At 35.6% G+C, this 21,048-nt stretch overlaps 1 protein-coding gene across 1 annotated transcript in view; it reads right to left on the reverse strand.

Annotated features, from left to right (window-relative positions):
- Window positions 1-21,048, reverse strand: part of LOC145293888 (uncharacterized) — a 97,275-nt gene that overhangs the window by 24,852 nt on the left and 51,375 nt on the right. Inside the window, exons 12-14 of the mRNA XM_080140646.1 lie at window positions 14,633-15,027; window positions 6,182-6,249; window positions 468-2,151 (exon numbers count right to left, since the gene is read on the reverse strand). Coding sequence (XP_079996772.1) covers window positions 468-2,151; window positions 6,182-6,249; window positions 14,633-15,027 — 2,147 coding nt within the window. The remainder of the gene's footprint in view (window positions 1-467; window positions 2,152-6,181; window positions 6,250-14,632; window positions 15,028-21,048) is intronic.

Genomic DNA, 21,048 nt, shown 5'->3' on the forward strand with positions numbered 1-21,048 from the left:
CAGAATACCAACATCAATATATTATATATGAATGAGTCCCCTGTCGAATTTCAATAGGTCCTGCAAGTAATATATTATAATTATACGATCAATTTAAATTTACTTTAGATACATTTGTATCTCTCGCTTCTCTTTAGTCCTCACATTTCATAATCAATGTTCTGTTGTTTTCCGAATCTAAATCTATCTATCAAACACTTATTGTTGACTAGTTTTTGATCATGAAGTAGTTTTTTTTTTATCTCCTTACATCAAGTGGCTCCATACCTTGTCCAGAGCGATTTCCATGAAAAAAAAAAGCAAAAAAAAACTACTTCATGATCAAAACCTAGTCAACAATAACTGTTTGATAGATAGATTTAGATTCCGAAAACAACAGTTTTTTTTTTTTTTTAGCTTCTTACATCAAGTGGCTTCATACCTTGTCTGGAGCGATTTCCATAAAAAAGATAGAGAGAGAGACTCACCAGATTTTCATGATTGAGGACATGAAGAATATTCCAAAGTTTTTTCTCTTCAAGTCCAGAAACAAGTTGATCAATGTTGGTCTGAGTTGCTTCCGATGGACTACAAACCGACGAAGATAAAGAAAGTTTGGAATGCATGTCGGACAAATGAGAACTCAAAATGCTGCTGTCCCTTTCTTGGATTGCGCTCAGTTCATGAGGAGAGTGACCATAAAGGTAAGCTGTGGGCAAAAGTGGTGGATGCCTTTTCAGGGTTGTAGACAATTGTTCAGATACTAAAGGTATGCGGTCATTCATGTCCAATCCAGAACCAATTACATCCTGTCCAAAGCTTTTAATTTGGTTTTCAAGATGGCCATCCATCAAACTTTGATATAGTTTTGCTTTCTGCTTTCGAATATCTTCAAGCTGCATTTTAATCCGCTGGAATTCTCCCTGGATTTCTGCATCATCCGATGACAAAGGGACTGAGGTGCTGATGTCTTTGCTTTCTGATACGACACCATCACTATAAAACGGAAAAGTTATTTTATGTGGTGAAACGGTTATGGAGGGAACAGGAGTGGGTTGGGCAGAATCTTCAAGGGTCTCATCAAAAGGTAGGGACTTTCTAATTTCCTGCAACTCCGATGAAGGAATTGGTTCTCCGGGTGACAAATCAAAATCATCAAAGGATGGAGTAAAGGCACATGAGCTGTTTATCTTGGAGGTGGTTCCCAAAATAGGCGTGTCTGGTTCTGAAAGCCTAGTTTCTACAGAAATGACTTCCGGTTCAGAATGCTGAACATTGTCATCAAACGAAGGCATGGTTGGGTACATTTCTTTGACTGCATTGCTACCCTGAAAATCTCTGTTAAAAACAGATCCAGACAAGCCGGATCGAAAAAGATTTCTCGCAATGGATTCCTGTATACATGATTGGTAAGCAGGAAGGAAATCTGTGCTATTCTTATGCAATCCCTCGGGATCAAAATACGGAATTTGATCTATGGATGGATTCCCATTTGGAAGGACTCTATTATCGACCTCGGAAGATAATGGGAGAGATCCACCAGGTTGGAAACCAGTCAGCAAAGCATTGCCCTGCGATGAGATCCGAACATCAGTGGTGACATCTCCTGTTGATTTCAATATATGTTCAGATGGATCACGGATTAAAGGATCTGTTGTAATTCTTTTTGAAGGCGTTTGATCAAACTTTGAGTCAGCTTCGGGTAAATTGATTCCGGAGATGCTAGCTTGAAGGGTTTTGCGATTTTGATGAATCTCATTCTGTATTTCCTCGATGCGTTTTATCCGCTCTGTATGTCGATGGATCATCTTCTGTTGGTATTGTCGAACTTTGACAATGTCTTTTGGCAGACGCTTAAGGGCTGCACTGGCCAAGTAATCCGGGCTCTGTTGATCTAAAATCTGATTGTGTAGATCGATTCCACTACTGAGATCTGATAATGGGGATTCAGAATTTGAGATTTGCTGATCCAAAACATCTTCAGTTCCATTCTTTGAATGCCCAACAAATGAGCTGTCATCATCTGGTGGGCTGTGAACCGAGTCTCCCTGGGGATGTTCATCAGAAGGTATGGGAAATTCAGTCGGATTAAAGCTGTAACCATGTAGTGATGTTTTTTCTTGATGTTCATCAAACTGTCGCAGTCGATCTTCAAGATGTTTTTTTTGTTCCCTAAAAATAAAAAAAAATTAAAAAATGTCAAATAAAGAAACCAAATATGATTTATTAGCCCAATAATATCACATATGCTGTACCAGAGAATATCAACCTCATATCCAAAGGATAGGCCAATAGCCCTCCTCCCTCAGCAACAATTCTTCTATAATATAAATTTCACCTGTCTGTTTAAATGTATGTATGTATGTATGTATGTATGTATGTCTGCCTAAAACTTTCATCAGAGTCGACGGATTTTCACAAGATCAGTATCGTTTTGAAGCTCGATCCCTCGGACGACAAATATCGAAAAATTAGCTAAAAACATTCATTCTTTCACCCTCAACTGGGCACTTTTCTACAAGAAGGAGTCGCTATTTTAACTGATATTTTCAGAAGTCATCCCCTCTTTTCGATTGACTTGCCTTAGTTCAAACTTTTGCCACTTCCAGTAAAGACGTCACTTTTTTTTCACTTTCTTTCCCACCCTCATGGTATGGGTTCGAGCCTGCCTGTCTACTACCATTTTTTTTTTTTGCTTTTGCTCAACATACACCTCTAAACACCCGGGCAATGCCGGGCACCCAGGCTAGTTAATAATAAATAAATCACTGTGTCTTTCCCAATCTAAAGATCGACCCACATAAAAAAATTTTTTTTAAATAAACAAAAGTACAAAAGGCTTTTAGAATTCTTTTAGATGAAAATTGATAATTTGGATTATTCAGACTACTATTCTCATCTTGGCTCATGGTGCAAAAAAATAAAGGATTATTAAAAATCAGTTCAAAGTGACAGTTTTCTGGAGGTTGAAGGTTAAATCCTTATAGGTGATAATAACTGAAAATAAAAAATTAATTAACACTTCTACTCATCCCTGGATGTACAAACATGAAATATCTTGGCATATTATTAATATATAGATATTATCATGATTTCCTTAAAAAAAAAGGAAATGGACATATAACTAGAGTACATTTTATAGCCCAACAACAGAAACAAGTTATTCTCTGTCAATAGAGACCAATATACTTATTTGTGAAATTTTGGACTTACCCAGAGACTAAAAATATAGTTACATGGGATCCAGAATCATGGTTGGTTGGGTGTTTTTGTTTTACGGCATATCAACCCTTTTCAGGTTATTTAATTCCAAATCCAATGATTTTGAAGAAAATCTTTTTAATAGAATATATTTGTTTTTGTTTTTTTCAAGTCGGTTTCTATTTAATCCATAGTTGGGACCCTAACAGGTTAGAGTGGACCTGAGAGCAATGGCAATTAAAGGGTGGCTCTACACTCGCCAAAGCCCGCAAGCTGGGGTCTCAATATCGAATATAGTTTAAAGGTCATATCCAGGACCCTAGAATCATGACGTGTATTTCTGTGACATACTTTTGCTTATACAGTTTTTTGTTAACTATATCACTATAAGACGAGTACTTGATGTAAATCCGTTAAGCTCTGGGTGTGTCCATGTGATAACGTCCCCAAATCCTGTCTGTCACTAACTTTCTGGTCGTATCAGTCCCCAGCAATTTTCTTCTCGCCCCGATCTAGTCTTGCTTGGCTTCAGCTCCAATTTCTCTCAGAAGACTCCCAGCCACAAACTTAAGACTGTCATCAACTGTTGCAATACTCACTCCCACTCCTAAAACTGTTCATAAATATATTAACCTCTATGCCGCTCCTTTGACGCAATCACAGTCACACCATGATTAACTAAGCAAATTATAGCAGTGCTACAATCATGATCAGAGCAAAAGAAGACAAAACTGATAGGCTAACCCAGCCTGTATCTTAAACAGGAAGTCCTGGAGATGGCCAGGTGCCCATTATGACACCAATTGTGTAACCACTCACTGTATCCACTGTTTCCATGGTCTTTTTTTTCTTTCACCTTCTCTAGTGGTCATGCCGTTATCTTTCACATTGGCGACTGTCAGGGTGATGTGCACAGATTCACAAGTAGAAAAAAATAAAACAATTTAAAACACAAACTGGAGGGAAACGAAAGACTCCAACACATTCTGTATGTATTGGTTGGGCTCTGAGGGCATGTGTGACGCCATCACAGAAAACGACAATCTTAAATCTAAGGTCCACATCTATGTAGTCTGTGGAAACCTCATCTTGATCTGCTTCGAACCACACACTGCATTCAACCGCATCCACTGTATCCAACTCCAAACTGTCCTCAACCATCACAAACCCAAGTCTGTAAACTGTCATAAATTGGTGCAAAAGTCAATTTCTAAAGGCTGTTCAATGCCCGTTGGCAAGTTGGTAAAATAGATGTTGAAACGAATATGATGATCGGATCAAATAGAAACAATCAAGATTGTTGTGTGGGTAAAAATCAAGTCTAATGCAAAATTATAATCACCAAAATGAGGTTTTATTTAAGAACTGCTTTGGATATTCTAAGATTACATTCAAATGATTACGGATAGTCAGTAAGAATACAACATAATCAATCTGATACACTGGTCCACATTAGGTTCCCAAAGTCAAGCATCATTGAGCCTTATCAGATTATCATATACTAAAATGGATGACATTTAGTAATACTAGAAGCTGCATGTGCTCTTCACTTTATTTTCAGTCGTCCTAGATTGTCTCCTTGCCACTGGAATCAAACCGTGCAGTCTTGGGAAAGGAGTGGTTGGAGATAACACAATTTAACACATATCATCCATCATCCATTTAATTTAGGATAATCAGATGGTCCTCATCATTCTGACAGATGGATATCCAGTCCGTAAGAGTAAATGTGGTATTGTGGTGATTTGACTAGTGAAGTGAAAAAGATAAAATGATTGGATAAACAAGTTTAAACGCATCTAATTAAGATACAACCACTCCATTCACTCCCCACATTTTCGAGAACCTTGTGCCTAATTTGTAAAAATTCCAGGTGTTAAGAAGTAAAAAAAAGGAAAAAATATAATAATAAAAAAAAACAAAGATATAGGAAGTTTTTCACAAAAGAACACAGAAGAAAGCTAAAACAGAATTGTTAATCAAGGTGTGGCAGTAACAGAACAAAAGGTCGGTCAACGTATTGTAGAGTTTTAGTCGTGGCAATGAGTTTTGTGAACATTTATGATAGTTCAGGACAGTTTACAGACAGTTTGTGATTTCCGACAGTTGAAGACAGTTGCGAGTTGAGCATGGTTGAAAGTAGGTTGTGGCTTGGACCGTATCGAGAGAACTTTAGGAGATGAAGATGAGCTGACATCAACTAACAAACACGGCCACAACAGAAGACGTAGAATATGGAACTTAGCGTTCAGAGGGTTGATGGTATCACACACGCACCCAAAGTGCAACTAATATTTATAGAATGTGTCAGAGTTTGCGTTTTTTGTGTTTTGTTTATTATTTTATATTTTGGAACCATTGCGCAATCCGCTCGGCAGCTGCCAATGTAAGAGATGATGACACAGCGAGAAGATGAAATAGAAAATCACAGAAATTACGTTTAGGTCAGCGTTTATATGTAATAAGACCATGTGGTTCACTGTTCAACAACAAAGTTATCTTTATGTTAGAATTAATCAACTCATTTTTTGGCTTTTTGGGGCAAGATCAATATGTAGTATTTAAATATTTTAAAGCATCTTAGGGATCATCCTATTATTAAAAATATCCTCAAAGTAAATGTGGTATTGTGGTGACAAAGATGATTCTAGTTAAGAGTAGAGTAGTCAAATTTGATAACATTAAACCAAGAATAATCAACAATTCCTATTCTCCCACAATTTTGATGGCCTTGTGCTTAATTTTACATATATTTTATTTTAGGGAAAATAAATAATTTAAGATACAATATCTATTTCTTTAATTTTATATTTGTAAACACGTGTGTGCCCCTGTGACAGTTGCCAATGTGAGAGACAATGACACTGCCAGAAGAGAAAATGAAAAAGAAGAAGACTATGGAAACAGTATTGAGGTTGACGATGTTGTCGAACGGGATAGCATGTAGTCATATCACAGGCAGGTAAATAACGATAACTTGGATTAACAAATATAAACTCACTGAATTCTTTTCTTCTGTTCAAGAACTTCGGCAATTTGTTTCTGGAGATGAGACGCAATGGCAGTCGGCTAAAGGAAAGGCAGATAGAGTAAAAAAAACAAAAACAAAAACAAAAATAAAAACAAATGAAGAAACAATTTACAGATTGATTATATTAACATTTGTCAAAGAAAACTTTTTATGTTTCTGAATTTTTTAAATGAAGATTTGTATCATTTGGATTATTCAGACTACTGTTCTCATCTTGAGTGTTGTTTTCATGTCTAATCTCTGACCTTTTTCAGGTGTCTTGTCAAATTGAAGAATCAAATTGGTTAAACCTGTAATTAGTTTATACAATGGTCCTGTGGTATAACAGATAAAGTACTAAGTATAATTCAGTTCTAAGTGACACTCTCCTGGAGGTTGAGGGTTCAATCCTCAGTGCAAGCGATATTAAGAATACAATTGCAAATTACATGCTACTCCCCTGGATTAAGTAAAGGGTTCTGTTCAAAATTCTGTGCAGATTCCCGAGTTCAAAGGTTACATTGACTGAAACATTGTGAAAATAACACTCAAGGTGAAAAAAGTAGTTCAAAGGATTCAAATAATATGAATATTCAATCCTCGTTTGAAACTTTTCAACCTAAAATTTTTATGATTATACTTTAAAAAAAAAAAAAAAAGATATTGTTTTTAAACAATAATACTTCAAGATGGTATGATATCACTTAGCAAACAGGACAGAATTGTTTTTATTACAAATTACACATGCATATTTAAATAGAGAATTTCATCTACTGATACAAAAACATATCTTTTGTAAAAAAAAAAAAAAAAATTTTATTGCTCAACTAACCTACAACTTCTTGAATCACATTTACTTAGAACAGATTTTTTTTACATTACAAACAACACCCTACCTGAAAATTCTTTCTTCAAACTTCTCGACTTAACATTCACAGGAAATATGAACTTGAACAAATACATTGACGACACTGCAAAGGCTGCTGCAAGGAACTTGGGCTCCTTCTATCGTGCTAGAAGATTACTCACATCTGAGAGTATACTGTACTTCTACAAAGCGATCATTCGCCCATGCATGGAGTATTGTTGCTCTATCTGGGCTGATGCATCTACCACTAGTCTCTCCCTCTTGGATAGAGTCCAAAAAAAGAGTCTTCAATCTAATGTCTCATTTTGTCAACTAAGCCCCAACTCTTGTCCCATCACCGTAATGTTGCATCTCCGTGCCCTTTTTTATAAGTATTTAAATGGAATGTGCTCTGATGAAATCACTACACTTGTGCCCCCTTGATGGTCATATCTCCGACAAACCCGCTTAGCAACAAAATCACACTCCTTCACTGTTGAGGTTCCTAAATACAAGAAAGCTTTCTACTCTAACAGTTTCTTTCCTCGAACAGATAGACTTTGGAATTCCCTTCCTGCTACCTGCTTCCCTGACTGTACTGATATGCAGAAGTTTAAATGTAATGTAAACCAACATTTTCTTAATCTTTCCTAAGCATGGTCCAAATAGTAGCCCCTTACGTCCAAGTGACGTTATGACTTGTTTGGGGCGAATGTGAGTAAAAAAAACAAAAACAATACTAATATATCGAGTCAGCAGCTGTTAATGCTTACGTTTGCTCAAATATATACTGAACTATGAGGGTGGGGGGGACGTACCTGGCATTACCCAATGCCATAAAAAAACTAAAAAGATATTAAATAGTTTTAAGTTACTCATTCCCTCCAGAGGAGAAATTACATTTTTTTTATGTGAGGAATGAAAACTTAAAACTTAGGAGTGTCCGAGAATGCTACTGAAAGCACCAAATACAATTAAGGATGCCTCCAGAACACTACTATAACTAAGTTTCTCCCACCACCAATTTTTCTTTGTAGAGAAATGACAATAGTTAAGAAATGATAAATGAAAACCAGAGTTAGTGTGTCTCAATTTGAAAAAATTCGGACTCATTTCCTTGCCTATATTAATACATAATAACATTAACGTTTTTGATTTGAGGTCCAAATGATGGACTTTTTTCTTTTCTAAATTTTAGATATTATTTTTTAAAGTTTACGTTGATTTAAAAACAACAAAAAAAAATAACTTCGTAGGGGTTTGTTGGGCATTTTCTAAGTTTTAACTGAAAAGACAAGCATATAAAAATACAGACAACTGCCCTTTATATAATATACTAGCAGGGGTACCCGGCGTTGCACGGGTGTTTGGAGGTGTGTGTGGTGTTAAATAAAAAAGAAACCGGTGTGGGGGGGGGGGTAAAAGTTGGTAGGATCGAACCTGAAGCCCTGAGACAAAGTTTGAAAATAAAATTGGCCAGCCAGAATGAGTTACTGAAAGATGTTTGAATTTATTTAAGAACCAGACTGACAGGTGTGCGCCCGGAAGTCGTCGAGCGTTACGATGACGCCGTCAATGACCAGGTTTGTTTGTTATAAGCGAAGTAAAAAAAGAAAACAACGTTAAAACTTAAGCAGGAAAAAACACAAAAAAAACTAACGTAAGGCAAATGAACGATGAAAACTGAAAAATGAATACGTGAAAAATGACTTAAATAAGCCTGCTTCGATATTAAAATTAAAAAAATTGGTGTTTTTGGGTGTGTGGTCGGGGGTGGATAAGCAAAGTAAAAAAAAAAAAACAGAAAAGCAAACATTACGTGAAAAATAGCTTAAATAACACTGGTTCAATATTTAAATTTAAAAAATCGAAAAAAAAAAAAAAAATAGACATATCACACCACGATTCGAACCCAAAACGTTTAAATAATGAATCAATGCGCTAATCGACTGACCTAATGCGACGTACATGAAATTTGTTCAGTTTTCAACTATTTAAAGTAAATCAGGTCATGACGTCATCTGGCGCATGCGTAGAACCGCTCGTCGTCATGAGAAGACCGTTTTTGTTGACCCCCCCCCTCCCCGTCGAAAATTGTCGATTTCGGCGTGAAAAAATTAACGTTTTTGGCCAATTTTTCGATATTTTTGGAGCGAAGGATGGGGCTTTGATATGATACCAAGTTTGTGAATTTTTGTTGTGTCTGTCGAAAGTTTTTAGCAGACACACAAACATACACACATACATACATACATTTTCGCTTTTATATATATAGATACTAGTGAGGGGTACCCGGCGTTGCCCGGGTGTTTAGAGGTGTGTGTGCTTGGCTGGACGGGGGGGGTAAAAACAAAAGAATAAATGAAGTAAATATTTTTAAATATTAAATTATTAAATATTTTTTTATTTGTTTAAATATTATATATAACAAAATTTTATAACTTAAAAAAATCGAAAGAAACACTAAAACTAATGTAATGCAAAGGAACGATGTTAAAATTTCTTAAAATCGAAAAACATAAATAAAAAAAGAAAACGCGAATGTGATGGAAAAAAAACCCCAGAAAAACGAATGTTAAAACTTTTTTTAAAAATCTGAAAAATAAAAACAAAAAAAAACATAAAAAATGGCTTAAATAACCCTGTTTCAATATTAAAAATAAAAAATCAAAAAAAAGAAGAAAAAAAAGACATCTCACACCATGATCCAAAATTACAACTTTTAGATAATGACGCTGACCTCTAATCTAATGAGCTAAGACCACGTTGACGAAATTGGGTCGGTTTTTTTAAATATTCAAACTAAATCATGTTCCGACATCATTTGCGCATGCGTAGAAGCCAACTTGTCATGAGAGGACGGTTTTTGCTACACCCTCCCTGTACAAAACTGATGATTTTAGGGTGAAGGAATTAATGTTTTTGGCCAATTTTTCGATATTTGTCGGGCGAAGGTTCAGGCTTTAAAATGATACCTATGTGGCGAAAATCCATGGCCCGTGTCGAAAGTTTTTGCGAACATACAAACACACATACACAACATTTTCACTTTTATTGCCCAGGTGTTTAGAGGTGTGTGTGCTCGAGCGGGGGAAGGGGGGTAATAAAAGCAAAAGAATAAGTGAAGTAAATATTTTTAAATATTAAATTATTAAATATTTTTTTATTTGTTTAAATATTATATATAAAAAAAATGTAAAAACTTTAAAAAATCGAAAAAAACACAAAAAAAACTAACATAATGCAAATGAACGATGTTAAAATTTCTTAAAATCGGAAAAACAAAACCAAAAAAAGAAAACGCGAATGTGATGAAAAAAACCCAGAAAAACGAACGTTAAAACTTTTTTAAAAAATCTGAAAAATAAAAACAAAAAAAAACATAGAACGTGAAAAATGGCTTAAATAACCCTGTTTCAATATTAAAATTTAAAAAAAAATCGAGAAAAAAAAAGAAACCTTAGACCACGATTCAAACTTACAACCTTTAGATAATGATGCCAACCTTGACGAAATTGGGTCAGTTTTTTAAATATTTAAACTAATCATGTTCCGACGTCATTTGCACATGTGTAGAAGCCAACTTGTCATGAGAGGACGGTTTTTGCTACACCCTCCCTGTACAAAACTGATGATTTTAGGGTGAAGGAATTAATGTTTTTGGCCAATTTTTCAATTTTTGTCGGGTGAAGGTTTGAGCTTTAAAATGATACCTATCTGGCAAAAATCCGTGGCCCGTGTCGAAAGTTTTGCGAGACATACAAACCCACACATTTCCGCTTTTATATATATAGACTAGCAGGGGTACCCGGTGTTGCCCGGATGTTTGGAGGTGCGTGTGTAGGGGGGGGGGTTAAAGAAGTTCTTAAAAAATCGGAAAAAACCCAAACAAAAAGAACAGCCAACGAACGTAAAACTTCTTTAAAAAAATCGGAAAAACAAATCCCTCCCCAAAAAATGGACACTGTTGCCCGGGTGTTTGGAGGTGTGTATGGAGGGGAGGGGGGGGGGGCAAAGAATAAGCGAATTAATAACCCTGTTAAAACTTTTTTAAAAAATCGGAAAAAAACAAAACAAATAAAACAGCGAATGGACGTATCGGATAAACAAAAACCCAAAAAAAGAAAAAAAGAGAAAACAAAAAAAAACACAACGAAAAGCAAAAAAAAATGGTATAAATAACCTCGTTTCAATATTAAATGTTTAAAAATCGAGAAAAAAAACTATATCTGATAACTGGAATTGAACCTGAAATCTTTAGATAACGACGCTGTCACTTAACCCATCGTGCTATAGACGCGTGGATGAAAGTAGGTCAGTTTTTATAACATTTAAAACAAATTCAATGTACGTCTTTTGCGCATATTGACGCATGCGTAAAGCCATCTTGTCATGAAGATACCATTTTTTTTTCACCTCTCCCTGTAAAAAAGAGAGCCGTTAAGGATGAAGGAATGAATGTTTTTGCCCAGTTTTTCGAGATTTGTCGACCGGAGGTTCGAGCTTTAGAATGATACCTGTCTGGCGAAAATCCGTGGCCTCTGTCAGAAGTTTTGCAAGACATACAAACACACACACACACATTTTGCCTTTTGTATATATAGAGTAGCGGGGTAGGGGGGCACCCGGCATTGCCCGGGTGTTTGTAGGTGTCTGTGTGTGGAGGGGGGGGGGTAAGTAATAACCCTGCTTAAATATTATAAAAAAGACAATGTTAAAAAAATTGGAAAAACCAAAACCAAAATCAAAACGGAAAAAAAATGGCATAAATAAACCTGTCGGATCGAACCTGCAATCTTAAGATAACAACGCTGTGTGTATAGGGGGGAAGGTACTAAAGAATAAGCAAAGTAATAAAAAACCGTCTCGACCACGAGTGAGAGTAATTGATTAGCATGTTAAGTTAAGGCTTATAAAGCGAGTGAAAGAGGTTTGATTGACAGGAAGACACTAAATGAGGTCATCGCGGAATCATTACGATGACGTGGCAGTATTTTTAGTTTTTGCTTCCCCCAGATGATGGGGGGGGGGAGCAGCTCCCCATTTAAAGAGGATTGTCCAAATTGAATAGCAATTATCTGATATAAGGAGAAACTCCACATTGATCAAAAGCTGATTTCTTTCTGGACGTTTCGGCACGAAAGCCGAGAAGACGAACCGTTTGAATTTAGTTTCACTGTATTTATACTAAAAAGCAGGACAAACAGGGGACAGAGCGAAATAGTGCGAATCTTATAAAAGTCAATGTAAATAAATCTAGATGTGACACGCGTTCGCAAATCTTCAATATTATTATGTAGGGGGTATATGAACACTTCTAAGCGATAGTAAACCCCCACCCCCCACCCCCACCGAGAACAGCGGCGAAAAAAGCCTTTTCGAGACATACAAATATATATATATATACAGGGTGGTCAAAAAGTCAGGTAACATGTTAAAGGTAGAAAAAACAATATGATCCATTATAATCTCTATTCGTTTAATATTATTTCCACAACGATGGATTGGTCGCCGTGGCCCAGTTGAATGGCCAGCCAGATCTCCGGATCTTACCCCTCCTGATTTCTGGCTTTGGGGCTATGTAAAGGATAGCGTTTATGGCAAGAAGCCTGATACAATAGCGTCTTTAAAGTTATTTATTGAAGAGGAGATTGCGCGGATATCAGCTGACATGATTACACGTGTTACACAATCAGTGGTTAATCGCTTCCAGCGATTGATAGAGAGAAATGGACGACAATTAACAAAATAAACATATTTCATGTTTGTTTCATTTTATATTTCAATGTATGGTACTTAAATATACGTGTATTGCTAATATCGTTTTTCTTTAAAATGTTACCTGACTTTTTGACCACCCTGTAGATTACCTCTAAATATACTGAATTATAACTTACAACTTTTAGAATTAAATTAACTTTGAAAAAAAACAAAAAAACAATGTCTTATTTACATTATAAAATACTAATACTTCAATCAGCTGCTGTTTACATTTGTTTGAATTTATATTGAATTCTGTTTTACACCCAAAGGAATGGCTATTTATACATAGAAATATTGAATCATATAATATTAAAGCTGTTCTGTTCTTCATTTCCAAAGTGACTAACTTTGCATTTTTTTTAGAATTGTCCTCATCATATTTGGTTTAATATCCATTTTGCATGCAGGCATGTGTTGGACAGCTTTTAGAAATTAACTTCTAAACTAACCTATCTCTGGCCAGGTTTTTATTCATCTCTCTTTCTCTCAAATTTATGCTTATCCCTTCATGCCACATTTTCCTTGGCCTTCTATCAAATGAACCAACTGCTTCATTTGTTCTACATCCACAGGGTGTCCAAAAAGTCACTGAAGAGTTGAAAATCTTTGTCATTTTACCATTAATATTTATTTTTTCTCTATGTCAGATATTTTACAGATAATTTTTTGGAAATTAATTATGGACAAGTATAGCATTAAACAACGTACGCAAGTTGTAAAATTGTTTTACCAAAATCAGGGGTCAATTGTTTTGACTTAAAGAGCTTATCTATGGCATTTTCATGTAAGAGATAGCCCAAGTTACAACCCAATTCGAAACATTGTGTGCCGATTTGAAGACCAAGCAGCTGTACTTGATCTTTCATGAGCTGGCAGACCTCTAATTTTTTTTTTTTAATTTCCTAATGTCTTAGTCAAATTGTGTTAAAATTACAGAAAGATATTATCAAAAATAAAGAATCTATTCGAGTTCAAAACCCTTCAGTGACTTTTTGGACACCCTGTACTAACACAAGCACTCTCACCTATTTTTTTTTAATGCGACCATACCATCAAAGTCTCCTATTCTGCACATCTCTCTATATATCCAGATTTCATGTGAGGTCACTAGATCAAAGCTTGTCTTTATGATTCATATTACACATCCATTCTATTATTTTCACATCATTTCTCTCCATGCAACGCATGTCCTCAACCCTCACTGACCAGATTTGACTTTCATGCATCATCACACTGCATACACATACCTGATAAACTCTTCCCTTGGTTGATAGTGGTAATGCTCGGCTAGTTAGTAATGGCAGAATGTAATAACATAGCTCATTCTTGTTTAATGTGTCTCCTGCAATTTGCATCACTTCAATTCTGAGAACAAAACTGTCACCTATGCTTGTTTTAGTCATACAAATATGCAGCCAAGGCATTAAATTCTTTTGCTGTCACCAATATTTGTTGGATATTTAGAAAAAAAACAATAGATCATATGAAGCACCAGCAATGAAACCAACAATTGTTCTTATCTGTGCACAAATTCCATGAACAAGGTTTGTTTCCTAGAACTGCCCACCTGTGGAACTCTGTTTCATTGGCCTGCTTTCCAGTTGACTACAATATGAACATTTTCAAGTCCAATGTAAACAAGTTCGTGTTGAGCCCTACCCCAATAATCCATTTCTACATTATTTCCACCACTAACTATTACTATGCTGTTGTCCCCGTGATCACTGTATGATCATTAATTATCCTCGAGTGGCATTTAGGCCTTAATAAGTGATTAGTCCCTAGTAAAAAAAGAAAGAAAAAAAAATACAAAAATAACAAAAAATATTTACCTGAAATTTAGCAGGATCTCCGTCATCAGCCATGTCTTGTACATCTTCTGACTTTTCTGAAATCTCATGTTGAACGTCTTCTTCTGTCAGAGATACTTGCTGCAATTTTTTCTGGATTTGTTCCATTTTGCGGACAGCATTAGTCAGCGGCATTGTTGCACAGCCGTCGTCTTTCAAGACATTCTCCTGAACTCTCTCCTCTGTTTCTCGTGGACTGAATACTTGCGGTAAAGCGTCAGATTCTGTAAAGGGTGGCAGCAGAGAAGACGGACTTGATTCTTCAGCGTTGGGGTTTCCAATCGGCACTTCTGCATCTTGTAAGTTTCCAGCCATATCAGTAATCCAGTCGTCGCGCTGAGATTTGATACGATCAAATAAAGTTTGCAAAGTTTGACCTAAAGAGAGTCAAAGAGAAACGATTAAACAAACACAAAATTATACATAACAATAAACGTTTTTCTCGTAACATTTGTACATAGTGTGCCGACTTTTTAAAATTATGATGTAAATTAGACGTTCATTTCATCTCGTTAGTATCAGATCTATCATTATAAAAGGTGTTTGGAAATGCAATAACAGAACTTTGACATTGTTTTCTTGGTTCTTATTTAGAACTAGCCTGGGTGTCCAGCATTGCCCGACTGTTTGGAGGTGTGTGTGTTGAGTAAAAACAAAAAGTGGTAGTAGGCAGGCAGGCTCGAACCCATACTGCGAAGGTGGAAAAGAAAGTGAAAGAAAATCTGACGTCTTAGCCAACGCGACTGGAAGTCAAAAGCGTTGAAATTAACCAAAGTCAATCCAACGGTGACAATGACTTGCTAAAATGTCAGCGAAAAAAATCGACCCCTCCTTGTACAAAACAGCCGAATTTAGAGTGAAGGAATTAATGTTTTTGGCCAATTTTTTGATATTTGTCGTCTGAGACCTTGATCTTCAAAATGATACTGATCTTGTCAGGATCTGTCACCTTTGTCGAAAGTTTTTGCGAGACATACATACATACATTTAAACAGGTGAGATTTATATTATAGATTCAACCTAATCTAAATTTTTTTTTTTTTTTTTAAATAAAACTAAAAAAATCTTTGATGCATGTACCCGTCACGAAACAAAAATGTCATATTCCAAAAATCATATAAATTGATCAAAGGTAGAGAGAAATTTGTTACAATGGACTGAAAAATTTCACAACTGAGTAACTTGAGAGATGTTAGAGATGAAAAGTGAGAGAAAATTCTCCAACTTTGATACCAGATTATTCTCACGCTTGCCTAACGTGTGGAAGATTGCTGGGATAGAAAGCTTTCAGTTACAGTCACAGTTACGTTGGTTGGTCATGTTTTAGAATAAATTAGAGAAGAATACCAAAAACTCATGTACGGTTAGTTGGTTTGTGGTCACAGAAATCTAGGTCACCCCTGGCTGAGATACAAAGACAAATTGAAAGATGCCTCGTCAGCAATTGGTGTACATCACCAAAACTTCAAAAACTGTGCACAAGAAAGGGAAGAGAGCAACTTGTTAAAATGGGCTGAAAGATTTTACATATATTGAATGTAAACCGCAATTCGAATAATAAAGTAGAGAAAGGCATGTAACTGCAATAATAAAATAAATTGCCCCAAACAGCAAAAATGCTTATCAACCTCTACAGTTAATCAGTTTATTTGTTATATAGCAACTATTATGAGAAGCAAGTATGAATTGGTGAGTGATGTATTGCTATGGACTCCACGACACGGACGCGCAAGCAGAGGACGATCTAGATCCACGTACATCCAACAAATAGCACACGATGCCAACTGTGAACCTGAACATCTGAGGCAACTGATGGAAAAGATAGGAAACTCTGGAGAGGAAGAGTCACATTGGTCCGGGAAAGGAGCCCGTCATGATGATGATGATGATTATGAGAAGGGAAAATCCAATCGAAAACATATTCTATATAGACATTTCTAAAAATACCTTCAAACCATCTATGTTATTTTGATAATACCAATTATAAAGAAAAAAAAAAACCTACTTTAGATTTAAAATATTTGTCTGTAAAATGTCTAATTTCTTAATTTGAAGAATTTGGATTTATTACATTTTTAAAAAAATTTTTTTTTTTTTTTACAAGGAACTCACCGAAGGCTACTCGAGTATAAGAATGTAAAAAAAAAAGAATGTAAGGTGGTAGTGTTGTAAATTGTTAATGACAGATTGGATAGAATTTTAATTATTTAAGGGGACAGGTCAACAAAACTTGTTTACATTAGACTTGAAGACTAACATATTGTAGTTGGCCAGCAAGCAGGCCAGTGGGACCGTATTCTACAGGTGAGCAGTTCTAGGAAAGAAGCTTTATTCATAGAACTTGAAACTCAAATTTATTCTATAGAAAAGAATTTCCAATACATCTGAGAACATTATACGTGAAGTCATAAAGTCAGTTTGTTGTTTTGATGTCTTATGACCTTGCATATGATGTTCTTGGATGTTTTTGAGATTTTATTTGTCACATTAAAGACACTAGAGAGAGAAAAAAAAAAGGTAGAGAAAATGCTCCAATTTTAACATCAGATTATTACATACACTTGCCTAATCTGTTGACCTTACTGCAAGTCTCTTGTGTGTCATGAGCAAATCTATATCTATATATATAAAAGCGAAAATGTATGTATGTATGTATGTATATATGTATGTACGCTTTTCCTCGATGTCCACAAAAGGCTTCTTTCAGAGAAGCGCTTGCTCGGTTCACAACTTCTTAAAACTTTTTATATCATCTATAAATTGTAATATCTCAGAGTTACCCACGGAGCTCGCCTGTCTATTTAATTTTATTGACTTTCAAACGTTAATTATTCGACATTTCCCGCATCGGCACGCGTTACATTTGGTTTTCGGTATAAAAAAAGCGAAACTCGACTCTAATCACAGGGCGAAAGCCAGTTGTCTCAAGAGAGCCAAGTAAAGTTTGTTCAATGTCGACTTCGTCATATCAGACTGCAGCTTTCATTTTGCTCCTCCTAATAAACAGGGAGCGGATTTTTAAAAACAAACAAACCGATTTATTCACCTCATTCAAAACTGTCCCACACAAAATAACTGCTGAATACCTATCGCCATCACGTCAATCAAAAACGCGCACCTGTTTTTTTTAAACACTTTACTATTTTCCAACTGCGCGTCGTGAAGGCTTCGTTTTTTTTTTCACATTTTCGGGGTTTTTTCACATACCCCGAAAAACACCCGGGCAACGCCGGGTACCCCTCGCTAGTATATATATATAAAAGCGAAAATGTATATATGTATGTATGTTTGTATGTCTGCTAAAAACTCTTGACCGACGGAACAAAAATTCATAAACTTGGTCTCATATGAAAGCCCCACCCTCTGGACAACAAATATCGAAAAATTGGCCCAAAAGGACCATCAGAAGTGCGTCAACTGATCGATTTTCTGCAGGGGGGGGGGACCAAAAAAAAGTGACATTTTAATGTTAAACATTACATATTTTTAAATCGATTTATAACTGCCCCAAAAAATATGTGCACCAACTCTTCTACATAAAGTATACACGGGGCCGTTTATTTTGGGTCAACTTGTATTTAAAACCTGCTGAGTCATGTCACGTGATCTTGACGTCAGCAAGCTGTAATGGCAGTCTGAATTTAAAAAACATTGTTGTTATCGGTAAAAAAAAATTTAACCCTCACACAAGCTAAACTATGAACTTCTACGCTATGACAACATTACCAAAGTTATTAGCACGTTAAAAATAGTTAGATGATAGTTAAACGAAAAATAACAAGCAAAAAATGTGAAGTAAAAAAAAAAAAAATATGCTAACAAAAAATATTAACAATCGAAGTTTTTACAAAAAAACAAACCCAAATGCCATTTTCTTTTTTAGTAACACTCTTTAGAGTAAGGAAGACGAAGTGAGAGAGAGAGAGAGAGAAACGTTAACTTTTTCACCCCGAAATCGACAATTTTCGACAGGGGGCGGGAGTCAACAACGCATGCGTCAGATGACGTCATGACGTCGTGACCTGATTTACTTTAAATAGTTGAAAAACCGAACAAATTTCATATACTTCGCTTTAGCTCAGATAGTTAAGGCCTTGGTTATTATCTAAACGTTTTGGGTTCGAATCGTGGTGTGAGATGTTTTTTTTTTTTTTTGATTTTTTAAATTTAAATATTGAACCCTGTATTATTTAAGCCATTTTTCACGTAACGTTCGTTTTTCTGGGTTTTTTTTTTACTTCGCTTATTCTTAGCGACACCCTAAAACACCCGGGTACCCACCAATTTTTTATATTTTAATATCGAAACAGGCTTATTTAAGCCATTTTTCACGTGTTCGTTTTTCTGTTTTCATCGTTCGTTTGCCTTACATTAGTTTTTTTTGTGTTTTTTTTCGATGTTTTGATTACCCCCCCCCCCCCCCCCCCGCTTAATTAAAACGTTGTTTTCTTTTCTTACTTTGCTTATAACAATGATTACATCATCATCGTCATCGTCGTAACGCTCGACGACTTTCAAACATCTTTCACTTATTCGCTTATAACAATGCTTCATTCTGGCTGGCCGATTTTATTTTCAAACTTTGTCTCAGGGCTTCGGCTTCGATCCTACCCCCCCCCCCCCCCCGGTTTCTTTTTTATTTAACACCACACACACTTACAAACACCCGGGCAACGCCGGGTACCCCTCGCTAGTCAAACATAAATTAAAAATTGTGGGAACCTCATAAGTCGAAACAGATGAAAGCGTCCATTTTATTTCATGAAACTAGTTTTTCTTTCCCCTAGACATTAATCTTGTAAACAAATATCATCCACATTCTATATTTTCTCTAAATTACTAGTGCTTATATAATCTGACAATCTATACCCCTCTTCTTCTTTTCCTGTGGTGACATCTCAAACTTTGGCTGTTCCTGGGTCAGAGTGGTCAATTGGTACCTGTTCACATAAAGATTACCATTCTGATGAAGACCAGTTGGACTTGAAAATGATTATATTGTAGTCAGTTGAAAAGCAGGGAAATGGAAGAGAGTTCCACAGGTGTGCAGTTCTAAGAAAGAAGCTTGTAAACAAAGAGAAAATCTCTTTGGACTTAATGTGATTCCTATTTGATTCTTCCCCTCCCCTTTTTTCTCCCTCACTATAATCTACATTCTATATTATGTTTTTAATCATAATTCCGAATCTCAATTTAGCTCTGTTGAGCGAGACTCAAAACTGGTTAAGTAGCCCTGATATTTAATACACTCGTCTTTAATTGAATTGGTTCAAAAAAGTATTTGATAATGATGAGTTCTTCATTTCACATATCTCTTCCACATCAGATGTGGGTTGCACATTGGCCATGACGATACTAAGTGACTTTCTCCATGGCACTATCATTTACATTGGTTTCAATGTGGCTTTTGTTGAGGGTAATTTTTGATGGAGTTACTCTAAGTTTTCTTCAGTCTGCCTTTTCCTCAATTATTATTACGTTAAATTACGATAACACCATATGTGCTACACCGCTTGGCAACAAACGCCAACCTGAATCTTCAGTCCTCACAACAAACAATACTAATTTAGAATGAAATAAAAATTGCTTGAGAATTCAACCCAATCATTGCTGACAGAGCAAGAACAACCTACCCTAGTGGATTAGATAAAAGATTCAGTTCAAAATTATTTATAAATTCCAGAGTTCAACAAAACACACTTGAAGAAGGTCAGAGGTTATATCGGCTGAAACATTGTGAGAATCCAATATGAAGATAGTAATACAAATGATGCAAAATATCAATCCTCATCTCAAAAATTCTGAAACCTGAAACAGACATTTTAATAAATCTTATTTTCCCAATCGAAATAAAGCGTGCCAATTAGTAACTTCAGCGGTTTGTCGTTAGAACAACAGTTTAATCTTATTATTAATACAGTGTAACTCGGATATAAGAGACTTCTTTTCTGGTCCCTCCAACTCTATTATATCTGGGTTACTCTTATATCCGGGTTACACTGTACATTAACACAGGCTCTAATTTGGGACCTGAGAAAATCTCTTTTAGAGTTTGTATTATTATACACAGATTCGAAAAAAGTTGTCAAGAAACAAATATGTAACAAATAAATGTTATCAAAGGCAAGATAAGTTACTTTTCTACTTAACTGGATAATTTTTTAATGTTTTTATTTAATGTAACATTCAGTTTGAAAAACATACAGTGTTCAACAGAGTCCGGCGCCATTTTAAATTTTCCAATACATCGGTAAACACAGTATGTTTTTCAAGCTGAATAAACATGTTACATTAAATAAAAACACTAAAAAGTATCCAATTAGGTAGAAAAGTAACTTATCTTGCCTTTGATAACATTTATTTGTTATATATTTGTTTTTTGACAACTTTTTCAAATC

The sequence above is a fragment of the Euprymna scolopes genome, chromosome 15, assembly GCF_053919585.1.
Source record: "Euprymna scolopes isolate OS-2025 chromosome 15, ASM5391958v1, whole genome shotgun sequence".
Taxonomy (NCBI): domain Eukaryota; kingdom Metazoa; phylum Mollusca; class Cephalopoda; order Sepiida; family Sepiolidae; genus Euprymna; species Euprymna scolopes.